At 37.5% G+C, this 13,375-nt stretch overlaps 1 protein-coding gene across 1 annotated transcript in view; it reads right to left on the minus strand.

Moving 5' to 3' along the window:
* ppa2 (inorganic pyrophosphatase 2) overlaps nt 1–13,375 on the minus strand; it is a 176,919-nt gene that overhangs the window by 17,225 nt on the left and 146,319 nt on the right. The window contains exons 5-7 of the mRNA XM_039759191.1: nt 10,019–10,105; nt 5,284–5,410; nt 5,033–5,160 (exon numbers count right to left, since the gene is read on the minus strand). Of these exons, the coding sequence (XP_039615125.1) occupies nt 5,033–5,160; nt 5,284–5,410; nt 10,019–10,105 (342 nt within the window). The remainder of the gene's footprint in view (nt 1–5,032; nt 5,161–5,283; nt 5,411–10,018; nt 10,106–13,375) is intronic.

The following is a 13,375-nucleotide window of genomic DNA, read 5'->3' on the forward strand; positions in this document are numbered from 1 at the left end:
CATGGCTGGGAGTTTGAAATCTCACTTCTGGGTCACCCTCTGGTTTCCTCCTAGGTTTGTAGTTAGACTGTGAGGGGATTCTGCCACTAACTGTTTTATCTTCCTTTTTCTCCACAGTATGGAGAAACCGGCAAGTGAAATCAACTAACTAAGCCCCTTCCGGTCACTGGGCCATAAAAACATGACCGCCCAGAATGAGGCGTGACTTTATGACCAAGCAACTAGAGAAATGGAACTCCTCTACAGCTAGAAGATACAAAGAAAATTAATCAGTCCCATGTTAACAGGAGGATGTTATTTTGTTCTGTTTTTGATGTCATCAAGTGTTTGTTTTCGTTTTATCTTTGAAGTAAAACAATGACAACTTGGTTGGAGCCCCAACATTTACCTTGTCGAGACTGTCTTTCTCTCAGAAGACCTCACCAGTAAGAATGTAAATGGAATGTCAAGAAAAAAGGCTAAAAACCCCTGGCCTATAAATATCATACGACATTTAATCACATATGTAGCAATAGTCTGTTGTAGTTAAGCTCTGATTTCATTAACAACTCTATAATTACTGAAAATGTGTGAATACTGTTAGCAGTAACCAAGATATAAGATTATACTCATCTTCATCCCAGTTGGTTGTATAGCAGTCACGTTCAAAGGGAGCCACTGGGCATTCTTGAACTACCTTGATGTGATTAATTGCAATTTTAAATTTTAATAATTTCAGAGCCTTAATATATACACAATCTTCTTCTTCTGTTATAAATAAAACATAACTCTATTAGATAATGTAATCGGAAATATTCCTCAACTTAGGACTTCAGCTATTCTTTTAATTGTATTAATAGTGTGTTTATACCTTTTTATAATTTACCTTGGAATTTGACCTTAACACTAGAATTATCAGAGCCTACAAAAAAACTCGTAATTCCGTCCCACCTTCAATTGCTTCTTAAATCCCTTCACACCTCTCCGCCAGCGTCCTTTGTCTTCTAAATGTGCTGATAAAGAGAAGCTTGGAGCAGCCGGCTATTCCATCCCCCCACCAATTTAGAACGTGCACGAACTTCAGCTTGATTGAGTAGAGTGGAGTTTTAGAGTGGAAATAATAGATTGTTATTTGGAACACACGCATTTCATGTCAGTTCCGTTTCTACAGTAATCTGTGTCAACACCTTGGTAAAACAGAAACGTTTTTTATATTCTAGTAGTAGATTACAAAATGTAGGCATAAACTATATAGTGTATGAAGCCTGAAGTCCAAATAGCAAAGAAACATTTTCACAAAAATAACACAATTGCGCTTTTATTTAAAAATATAACTGCAGAAACAAAAAGCCGCCTTAACATGCGACATTGACAGCACTTTATTGTAACTGCCTCCGTGGTTCAATAGACTCAGCCCCCGCTTGGGAATCAAGAGGTCACGAGTTTGATCCTGCGCCCCTCCGTTTTGAGAAGTAAACTGCTCTTAGTCTTACTGTTTTAGAATAAAAGCATACATTTGATTTCAGTCTGTAACAGCCGGCAATTTATGATCCTTGTAAAGGTTAGCTTTTTTTTTAAATTCACTTTTCATTCTCTCAGTCGCGTTCAGAATCAATCCATACAACCCCATCTGACACAGCTGTTTTCACTAAAGACGCACTATAGCTCTGCAGTGTACCACGATGCATACTAACGCCAAACCCCGCCAATCCCGGGTTCTGACACACAAACACTGGCGAAGCTGCCTTCTTCGTATCTCACCGTCACTTGCTTTTCTTTTTATTCAGTTTTATTGAGTGTTCCTGCCAGTCCCGCATGTTGCTGTATGCTGTTTCTTTTGTACTCCAGGACATGCAGAGGAAAGAATGGTAAAGACCAGTAACTTCGGCTATATGCAATCATCAGACACTCCCCATCTGCCCGTGTCGTTCAAACACAGGAACATATATTGGTGTAAAAGTATAACAAAAGTGCACTTTTATTCAAGTGCACTTTTTCCATCGCCTTTTCCTGTAAGAAGCAATGTACACACTTCTCTCTATGCTGTGGTTTCTATTACACACCTGAAAGAAAGAGACAATACATGTGAAAATATCCAGCATACAGCAACATGCGGGGACTGGCAGGAACACTCAATAAAACTGAATAAAAAGAAAATCAAGTGACGGTGAGATACGAAGAAGGCAGCTTCGCCAGCGTCTGTGTGTCAGAACCCTTTGGGGGGGGTGCGTTAGTATGCATCGTGGTACAACGCAGAGCTATAGCGCGTCTGTATTCTGTTTCTTTTGTACTCCAGGGCATGCAGAGGAGAGAATAGTAAAGAGCAGTAAGTTCAGCGCTATATGCAATCATCAGACACTCCCCATCTGCCCGTTGTTTTGTTATACTTTTCAATACTTTTTATACTGCTCAACGGGCATGCTCAAAAAATACACGTGTAATGCCACGAAAAGTGCACGCACACACTTCATTTCGCAAACAAAACAAGTGCACTTTTATTCAAAACTACCTGTATAACCGAAGAAAAAGAAAGCAAGTTACAGTAGGCGATTGATACGACAGCTTGCATGGTGCAATGCTAAGAAGTGCAGATTTTCATTCCGTGCTATATAAAATCATCACATTCAAATATTAACAGTTCCCACACCCAAGGACCGTCCTTCCTACATTTACGACACGTGTACTTGTTGCTGTGCACACACCTCTCTGTGCTATGGTTTCTATTACACTGAATGAGCACCTGACACTGTACTTTCTTCCCTGGGGGAAGGTCCCACATCAGAGAATTTCCAGTTCCTGCATAAATTCACACCCGATCTGACGCTGTTTGTTTCCAAATAATATTGCATTAGTGCGATTATATTTTCACATATATTGTCTCTTTCTTTCAGGTGTGTAATAAAAACCACAGCATAGAGAGAAGTGTGTACATTGCTTCTTACAGGAAAAGGCGATGGAAAAAGTGCACTTGAATAAAAGTGCACTTTTGTTATACTTTTACACCAATATATGTTCCTGTGTTTGAACGACACGGGCAGATGGGGAGTGTCTGATGATTGCATATAGCGCCAAAGTTACTGGTCTTTACCATTCTTTCCTCTGCATGTCCTGGAGTACAAAAGAAACAGCATACAGCAACATGCGGGGACTGGCAGGAACACTTAATAAAACTGAATAAAAAGAAAAGCAAGTGATGGTGAGATACGAAGGCAGCAGCTTCGCCAGCGTTTGTGTGTTAGAACCCAGGGATTTGGGGGGGATGGGGCGGGGGGGTATTGCGTTAGTATGCATCGTGGTACACTGCAGAGCTATAGTGCGTCTTTAGTGAAAACAGCCGTGTCAGATGGGGTTGTATGGATTGATTCTGAACGCGACTGAGAGAATGAAAAGTGAATTTAAAAAAAAGCTAACCTTTACAAGGATCATAAATTGCACCGGCTGTTACAGACTGAAATCAAATGTATGCTTTTATTCTAAAACAGTAAGACTAAGAGCAGTTTACTTCTCAAAACGGAGGGGCGCAGGATCGAACTCGTGACCTCTTGATTCCCAAGCGGGGGCTGAGTCTATTGAACCACAGAGGCAGTTACGTAAGCTGCAGTCAATGTCGCATGTTAAGGCGGCTTTTTGTTTCTGCAGTTATATTTTTAAATAAAAGCGCAACTGTGTTATTCTTGTGAAAATGTTTCTTTGCTATTTGGACTTCAGGCTTCATACATTATATAGTTTATGCCTACATTTTGTCATCTACTACTAGAATATAAAAAAACGTTTCTGTTATAACAATGTGTTGACACAAATTACTGTAGAAACGGAACAGACATGAAATGCGTGTGTTCCAAACAACGATCTATTATTTCCACTCTAAAACTCCACTTCACTCCCAGATACTCAATCAAGGCATGAGCTGAGAGAAGTTCGTGCATGTTCTAAATTGGTGGGGGGATGGAATAGCCGGCTGCTCCAAGCTTCTCTTTATCAGCACATTTAGAAGACAAAGGGCGCTGGCGGAGAGGTGTGAAGGGATTTAAGAAGCAATTTAAGGTGGGACGGAATTACGAGTTTTTTCGTAGGCTCTGGTAATTCTAGTGTTAAGGAGTTTGCCATTCTGATTTCTGTTGTTAGATGCTTATACTGTGCTCGGGGGATTGCCCCCTGCTCGCTTTGCTTGCCAACCCCCCGGCCTGTTCTACGCACTAGCCACTTTGCGTCTCAGCCGCTCGCGTTGTTAAGAGAGGGGCTGAACGCACCCCAAGGAGACGCGGCCACTCCTCCAAATCTCCCTCTTAAACGGTAATACAATGGGAAACGAAAGCAGCTTTTTTTGCCTTCTCTTTGCTCGTTTGAACATTTAAAAGTCTGTACAGCAGCAGTCCTACTCTTTGTCTTTTATTTCCAGCCCCAGGCATGGTTAAATCTCTTGGTACAAAGTCTGGTCTCGCAGGACATGAGTTCTTGATATTTTTAGTTTATAATTTAAAAACGGAATAAGAATCTGAAAATCTAACAAAAACATTAAAGTTCGATAAATTCCGAAAAGAACGATACTAAACATATATATGTAGGTTTTAAAATAAGCCCGATTTAAAGTGTGACATAAAAATGTCACATAAAATCATTGCATAAAATTGTTGCACTTTTAGGCTTAGGATTTTATATATGGAGAGTAGATATGAACATTTACTCAGCTGTATGAATGCAATGTTACCATTGACTTGATGTAACATATAATGCTCCAAATTGCAGATTGTTAAACAAAAAATGAATAAATCTCTCCGAGGTGTGCATGTGAGTTAACTGAAACAGATGCTACCATTCAAATTTGAATTATGGTATTATAAATATTTATTATTTAAATATTTTACTAATAGTGACACTTTCCTGTAATGATACATGTTCCTTCACTGAATGAGGTGGGTTCATTGCCCAGAACTATTGCTGAAGAAACAGTGTTGTACACTCACTCCTAGTTTTTTATTTCACTATATTTTTGTTCTTAACGCAAGCAATATCAAATTACTTTGTAAGCATTTACCAATTATAAAATATATACCTTGCCTTTGAATTCTTCGTTATGTGCAAACTGATTTTGTGGCTTTCCATCTGGTACTTTGTAATTTTTAAACCAGCTCAATGTAGCCTCAAGGTAACCAGGTTTAAGTCTCCTGATATCTTCAATGGCTATTGAATAAGTGAAAAGGAAACAAATTAAAAAAACAAAAAAAAACTCAAGCAATTACATTTACATTTTATTCTGGAAAAATAACTTATTTTTTGCTTGAATGAAACATAACTTAAACCTACAGTTAATATTTTCAGCATCTTGATCTTCAGTGTTAATAGCAATGATCTTCCAGTCTGTCTCTCCTTCATCAATTAAAGGAAAAATTCCAAGCACCTTAACCTGAATCACCTCTCCTGGCAAACAGACCTAACGGTAACCAGAAATGTATCATGTATTATTATTTTTGCACTGTGACTTTTAGTCATTTAATCATTAAATATATTACACAGCATTTTTCAAAGCAAATACCTCTAAGAGGTTTTTAAGGTAAGTAACATATAAATGTTAAATGTGTTCATAAAAAGCCAGAGTTTGAGTTTACCTCTGCTATAGCACATCTATGTGAAAACAGCACTGTCAAATGCGAGTGGGGGGTTTGGTTTGTGAACGTGGCTGAGAGAATAAACAAAGAAAAAAACAAAGCTAACCTTTACAAGTATCATAAATTACACTGGCTGTAATCACTGGACTGGACTGGACTCAAATGTATGTTTTTATTCTAAAATAGTAAGAATATGTGCAGCTCACTTCTCAAAATGGACTAGTCTGGGATTGAACTTGTGAAGTTTAGATTACCAGTCAACAGCTGATACCGTTGCACCACCGAAGCGCTCGTAGCAAAAGCGTGTCAATGTCGCACACTTGTTCTGTTATATTTGTACCTTTTTTGAAAGTGTTTCTTTGATATTTGGACTTCAGGCTTCACATATTATAAACTTCATGTCTACATTTTGTCAATTATTACTAAAACATGAAAAACATTTCTTTTTTAACGATGTGTTTAAACAGATTGTTGTAGACACGGAACACACATGAAATGCATGCGTTCCAAATAACGATATATTTTTTATTAAAGGTGTGATTTTGCTTGACTTCTCACTCTATACAACTCCAAGCAACTGACACACAGGTAAACAGACTTGAGCTTAGAAAACTGTGTGCCGATGGGGGATGTGATACCAGACTGCTTGCTGTTTGCTGCTTATCAACATATTTAAAGGACAAAAGATGCTGACAGAGAGGTGAGAAGCGATTTAAGGTGGGACGGATCTACGAGTTTTTCGTAGGCTCTGGTAATTCTAGTGTTAAATGAATGAGTGCTACCCTTGAGCCACAAATCTTGGGACAGATATAGGAAAAGAGGTTCCATTTGAGGAAATCTATAAATATTGGTGTCCCTGCCACGGCCATCACTCTCAATGTGAAGTGTCAACCAATGACTGAGGTGTCACCAAAAAGGAGGATTTGGAGCTAGTATCTCTCAGGAAGTGATGTTCATTTGGCCTTTGTTAGGTAGGCCTTGAATGTCTTTTAACTTCATCTTCTGCCTACCCTGGGTTCTCACATACACACAAAGTTGGTTATTGATTTAGATTACACCCGCAACCATAAGGACTTATCAACTTAAAGCAACATTTGTATATTTAGACAGAGTAAATCCTTATTAAGAATAATATTAAATATATTGAGAAGAGAAAGGCAAATGATTACGGACACAATATTAACATCTGGTTAGACACGAATAATCTCACAAATTAGAAGAATCCGTTAATAGGTAGGGTGTTGTAAATTCAAAACACAGGCACTTGCGTCATATTCACTGGCTTACTTTTGAAATTTTTTATTATTATGTAATTATTTGGAAGACACCTTTATACAAGATGAATTACAATGTTTCAGATATAAATTGGTTACAGTGCATCCGGAAAGTATTCACAGCGCATCACTTTTTCCACATTTTGTTATGTTACAGCCTCATTCCAAAATGGATTAAATAAATTTTTTTCTTCAGAACTCTACACACAACACCCCAAAATGACAATGTGAAAAAAGTTTACTTGAGGTTTTTGCAAATTTATTAAAAATAAAAAAACTGAGAAATCACATGTACATAAGTATTCACAGCCTTTGCTGAGTATCTGAGGACGCCACAGACTGTTGATGCTTTTAAATCTGGTCTTACAACTTATCTTTTTATCAGAGCTTTCGGGTTGAATTAATTTTGTAGCACTTTGAGATTTGTTTCAAATATAAAGTGAATTATAAATAAAATGTATTATTATTATTATTATTCTTTGTCGATGCACCTTTGGAAGCAATTACAGCCTCAAGTCTTTTTGAATAGGATGCCACAAGCTTGGCACACCTATCCTTGGCCAGTTTCGCCCATTCCTCTTTGCAGCACCTCTCAAGCTCCATCAGGTTGGATGGGAAGCATCGCTGCACTGCCATTTTAAGATCTCTCCAGAGATGTTCAATCAGATTCAAGTCTGGGCTCTGGCTGGGCCACTCAAGGACATTCACAGAGTTGTCCTGAAGCCACTCCTTTGATATCTTGGCTGTGTGCTTAGGGTCGTTGTCCTGCTGAAAGAAGAACCGTTGTCCCAGTTTGAGGTGAAGAGCGCTCTGGAGCAGGTTTTCATCCAGGATGACTCTGTACATTGCTGCAGTCATCTTTCTCTTTATCCTGACTAGTCTCCCAGTTCCTGCCCCTGAAAAACATCCCCACAGCATGATGCTGCCACCACCACGCTTCACTGTAGGGATGGTATTGGCATGGTGATGAGCGGTGCCTGGTTTCCTCCAAACGTGACGCCTGGTATTCACACCAAAGAGTTCAATCTTTGTCTCATCAGACGAGAGAATTTTGTTTCTCATGGTCTGAGAGTCCTTCAGGTGCCTTTTGGCAAACTCCAGGCGGGCTGCCATGTGCCTTTTACTAAGGAGTGGCTTTCGTCTGGCCACTCTACCATACAGGCCTGATTGGTGGATTGATGCAGAGATGGTTGTCCTTCTGGAAGGTTCTCCTCTCTCCACAGAGGACCTCTGGAGCTCTGACAGAGTTACCATCGGGTTCTTGGTCACCTCCCTGACTAAGGCCCTTTTCCCCCGATCACTCAGTTTAGATGGCCAGCCAGATCTAGGAATAGTACTAGTGGTTTCGAACTTCTTCCACTTAGATGATGGAGGCCACTGTCCTCATTGGGACCTTCAAATCGGCAGAAATTTTTTTGTAACCTTCCCCAGATTTGTGCCTCGACAATCCTGTCTCGGAGGTCTACAGACAATTCCTTTGACTTCATGCTTGGTTTGTGCTCTGACATGAACTGTCAACTGTGGGACCTTATATAGACAGGTCTTTTCAAATCATGTCCAATCACCTGAATTTACCACAGGTGGACTCCAATTAAGCTGCAGAAACATCTCAAAGATGATCAGGGGAAACAGGATGCCTGTGCCTCAAGACAATCCCGTCTCGGAGGTCTACAGACAATTCCTTTGACTTCATGCTTGGTTTGTGCTCTGACATGAACTGTCAACTGTGGGACCTTATATAGATAGGTCTGTGCCTTTCCAAATCATGTCCAATCACCTGAATTTACCACAGGTGGACTCCAATTAAGCTGCAGAAACATCTCAAAGATGATCAGGGGAAACAGGATGCCTGTGCCTCGAGACAATCCCGTCTCGGAGGTCTACAGACAATTCCTTTGACTTCATGCTTGGTTTGTGCTCTGACATGAAATGTCAACTGTGGGGCCTTATATAGACAGGTCTGTGCCTTTCCAAATCATGTCCAATCACCTGAATTTACCACAGCTGGACTCCAATAAAGCTGCAGAAACATCTCAAAGATGATCAGGGGAAACAGGATGCACCTGAGCTCAATTTTGAGCTTCATGGGAAAGGCAGTGAATACTTATGTACATGTGATTTCCCAGTTTTTTTATTTTTAATAAATTTGCAAAAACCTCAAGTTAAATTTTTTCACTTTGTCATTATGGGGTGTTGTGTGTAGAATTCTGAGGAAAAAAAATGAATTTAATCCATTTTGGAATAAGGCTGTAACATAACAAAATGTAGAAAAAGTGATGCGCTGTGAATACTTTCCGGATGCATTGTACATTTCTTTTGTTTTTTCCAAATGGAGCACATGCAAGTGACATGCTTACAGTCACACAATGTCAGCAGGGGTTTTGAATCCACAACTTTAGAGTAGAAGTTCAAAGTCCAAAGCCTTAATGACTATGCCACCCTGCTTGACTAAGGACTTTTTTCAATATAGTAAAGTTATAGATTGTACTGCAGAACATTATTACTTATTATTTGGTTAACACCTTTATCTAAATTGACTTACAACATTACAGATACAATTGGTTACATTTTTTTGTTTTTCCATTTGGAGTATGGTTGGGTGGAGTGACCTGCTCATGGTCACACAGGATTTGAATCCACAACCTCAGAGTTTGAAGTCCAAAACCTTACCCACCATGCCACACTGCCTGCCTAAAACCACAGGTCAAATACGGTTCACTTTAAAAAAGTATGTTTTTTCCACATCAGTCATTTTATAAACACATCCTGGTTTAAAGGATAGATAGACAGATAAACCTTTCTATGTAGAAAGAGGGACACCATTATTTCACTGTCAAACTGTAACTAAATTTTAATGAACACAATATTCAAAGTCAGATTTTCATTAAATCTTTTTAATTAATGTATCTCTATGTTACTATAGCCTGAAATGTTAAATAATTAGTAAAGGTATGGACAAAAACACAGATACTGCAAATACATTCTGATAAGAAAACTAAAACATGACTAATGAAAGTAACATTTAAATGTAAACCATATGCAGATATTCACGTTCAGGTTCAGTGGGACACACATTTACAATGACCATCAATTTCCAAGAAACATGTTATGTTAAAGCAAATTTCAAACACAAAATTTATACTGTTTTAAAATTCAAACCTTTGAGCCAATGTCGCAGACATCAATTGGGTCATTGTCACCACAGCAGTCTGTATCACTGTCCTTATGGTTGGGATCCTCCCATGTCTGTAAATAAGAAGTAGCACAGTCTTTATACACTGTTGTCTGAGAAGTCACCTATATGAATATTTTCATTGTAAGGATTATTTATACTTGTCTTCTTGTTATACATATAAAATTGTGATTTAACATACATCATAATATACTGCTCATTTTTCATACTTATTTTGTAGCATGTTTTATAAAGCCAGAAATACTGTACAGTATATATTCCTAGAACAGTGCAAGTGTTTAGATTTAAAGGTGGTGTCAAGTTCAGTAGTCATTCCACATCACTAAGGGTCTTATGCTTATGTAATATGATACTTCCTGTCTTTAATTTAATCAGTATAACAGTTTTCAGTTACACTGGTCTTATAACAACATAAAATAACAGAATGTTCTGTGACACAATTTTTTATTTATTGTTTGTGCATATTATTTATAAAATGACATATCCGTTTCAGCCAGGGTGTGTTCCATGGCTTATGTTTATTTTCTTCTTACTGTATGCGTTTTCTTTGCTTATTTAACAGCATTATTTTTTATGTGTTTATTACATTATGTACTTTTGTAACCATTGATCCATTTAACTATTAGTATCTATGTACTTCTTGTTCTCCTGTGACCCTTGTGTCTTGCGGGTGGACCCCTAACAGGCAGGGACACCCAGACATCACAGCTGAAGAACCAGCCTCAGCATATTTATAGCGAGTAATGTTTTTCTAGTCTTCTGATTTATTTGCTTCTGTCTGTAGTTTTTGGCTCTTGATTTTGTATTAGTTTTATTTGTTCTGGGTTGCCTTTTTCTGTATTTTTTTTTTTGTTTTTGTCTTATTTTGCCATTTTTATTCTTTTGAAATAAATTTTGTCCTTTATAGAGATTTCAAATTAGCCAGAGGTTGTACAGTTCTTTTACCTTGTGGGGAATTTTGATACATTTTGGACTTATAAGGTAGTTTTGAACTTTAAAAGGCTTTTCCTCATTTTAGGGCCTGGACTGGTCAAATCCTGCCAGTATAATGGAGTCAGAGTGCCTGGTCTACTTCCGGGCAGGCTGGAGATGGCTCTGGCCTGGTTTATGGGTCTTTCTCAAGGACTCAGGCCCTTTTGCTGTTTTCTGTGCACTCATTCATAACAATCAGGAGTTTATTAGAGCAGTTATTTAAAGAATTTCTTATTGGACAATTGATTCTCAATTTCCAAAAGTTTCATGATAAAAGAACTGTAAGATGATGGTCTTTAACAAGCATTTTTGAATATTTTCTCCAATTAATCAAGCCTAGAAAACTATTTTAGGAGATTATTTTTATGAAGCAGTACAAATTGGTTATATACAAAATCAATATAAATTGGGCACAATCCATATTGTACATTTGTGTTTATCACAAAATTAGTAGATATTTAATTGTTATAGGGGTGCATGGTGGCACAGTAGTAGCACTGATGAATCACAACAAGGAGGCTAGGGTTCATGCTCTGAGTCCACCTTGCATGGAGTTTGCATATTCTCTCTATGCCTGCAAGAGTTTTCTTCAGGTGCTCAGACTTCTTCCCACAGTCCTAAAAAATACAGGTTAGGTAGATTGGCGATCCTATATTGGCCACAGTGTATGTGTTTGTGTGTTTACCCTGTAATAAACTAGTGCCCTGTCCAGGAATTGTTGTTGCCTTGTACCCTATGCTTGCTAGGATAGGCTCCAGCTTGCCCACAAACCTGCTCAGGATGATGTTGTTTAAGACAATGGATGGATGGATGGATGGATGGATGGATTTATCCAGTTTACTTCAAATAATAAAATATTTTTCATATCAACACCCAATAAATGTACACTACTTGTCTTATTAAAATTAATGAATAAATTACATTTTCCACATTACAGCTATCAAGATTATACTTTAAGTAACAGTTCTGAGATATTTTCTTGTATTACTAAACATTTTTCTCCATTCATTTATCCAATTCACTTCCATACTCCTGGAACATTAGAGCCCAGCAACAGGACATTACAGGACACACTCTAATACACCCCTGTACTCACTTATGATCAGGTTTGAGATGCCAATGAATGTAATGTGTAAATCTAGTAGATGAATAGAGATACCATTAAGGAACGTGAATGGGACTGGATTTTAAACTCATACTCCCTGGAACTGATATTCAATAGCAACAATCACTGTGCCACAGTGCCACCCACTGAAATATTCTTTGAATTATATAGACAAAACCAAATGTAAAACAAACAAAAACATTAATACGTAAATCTTCAAAACAGATTAAGAGAGGAATATTTTGAGAAACCTTTCTGATAATAATAATTCCGATTTAAAAGTGCGATGTATTGTGCAGAAAAAATTTATGTAAGCAATTATGCATTTCACTGACATTTTTACTCACCAGCAATTGGCAGCATTTGATCAGTTAAACAATGCAATTAGCACTCAAATTTTTAACACACAGTGACAAATAAAATGGAAAACAGGAATAGACAGTATGGAAAACATTTTGATAATGTGAACAATTTTAACAATAGCATTTTAAGTGCACTAATAAAATTATTTATTTCTCAAAATAAACTATACACATTGTTTTCACCTTATAACTTAAAGTTGTTATGATTTAAGGTAGTTTGAGGCTTTGACATCACAGGATCGTGGTTATAAAGGTCATGAAGAGAACTTCCTATTTATCTGAGTTTGTGAAAATATAGCAGAAATATTGTGTATAAAGTTTATCAGTTAGTCCTCCTGTTCTATGTATTTTTGACTATGATTTAGGGGTTTCGATTTTAGCTTGGTGATAGTGTTTTATTGACTTCCTGATTTTAAATCTTTCCTTGTTCTTTTAGATCACTTTTCTTGTTCTGGTCCTTTATTTAAAAATTCTCTTCAGTATCAGAACATAAATTCAGGTTCTCAAAAACAAGCAAACCAAAGACATATTTACAGTGACATTCTCAATTTGCTGAGCGAGCACTGAATCCACATAAACATGAAGTTAACTAAAACTTTTATGATAATATGCTTGATGTCAATGTGTCTTTAGCTAAAGAGACGAAAGCACTTCAGGCATTTAGTAAAAATAAAAAAATTTAATTATGGAGGGAAAAATTCTTCTGGAGAGCATCAAGAAGAAATACTATTTTCTGTTTGTTTTACGTAATTTATGTACAAGATCATTAAAATTTAAAACAAACGTTCAGTCAGCTTATGAGAAGCTGACAGGCTTTAGTCTCCTTAAACATATTACTTAACTATATACTTAGCTATAAACGTACAAATAGGATTTTGCATCAA

The sequence above is a fragment of the Polypterus senegalus genome, chromosome 7 (assembly GCF_016835505.1).
Source record: "Polypterus senegalus isolate Bchr_013 chromosome 7, ASM1683550v1, whole genome shotgun sequence".
In the NCBI taxonomy this organism is placed as follows: Eukaryota; Metazoa; Chordata; class Cladistia; order Polypteriformes; family Polypteridae; genus Polypterus; species Polypterus senegalus.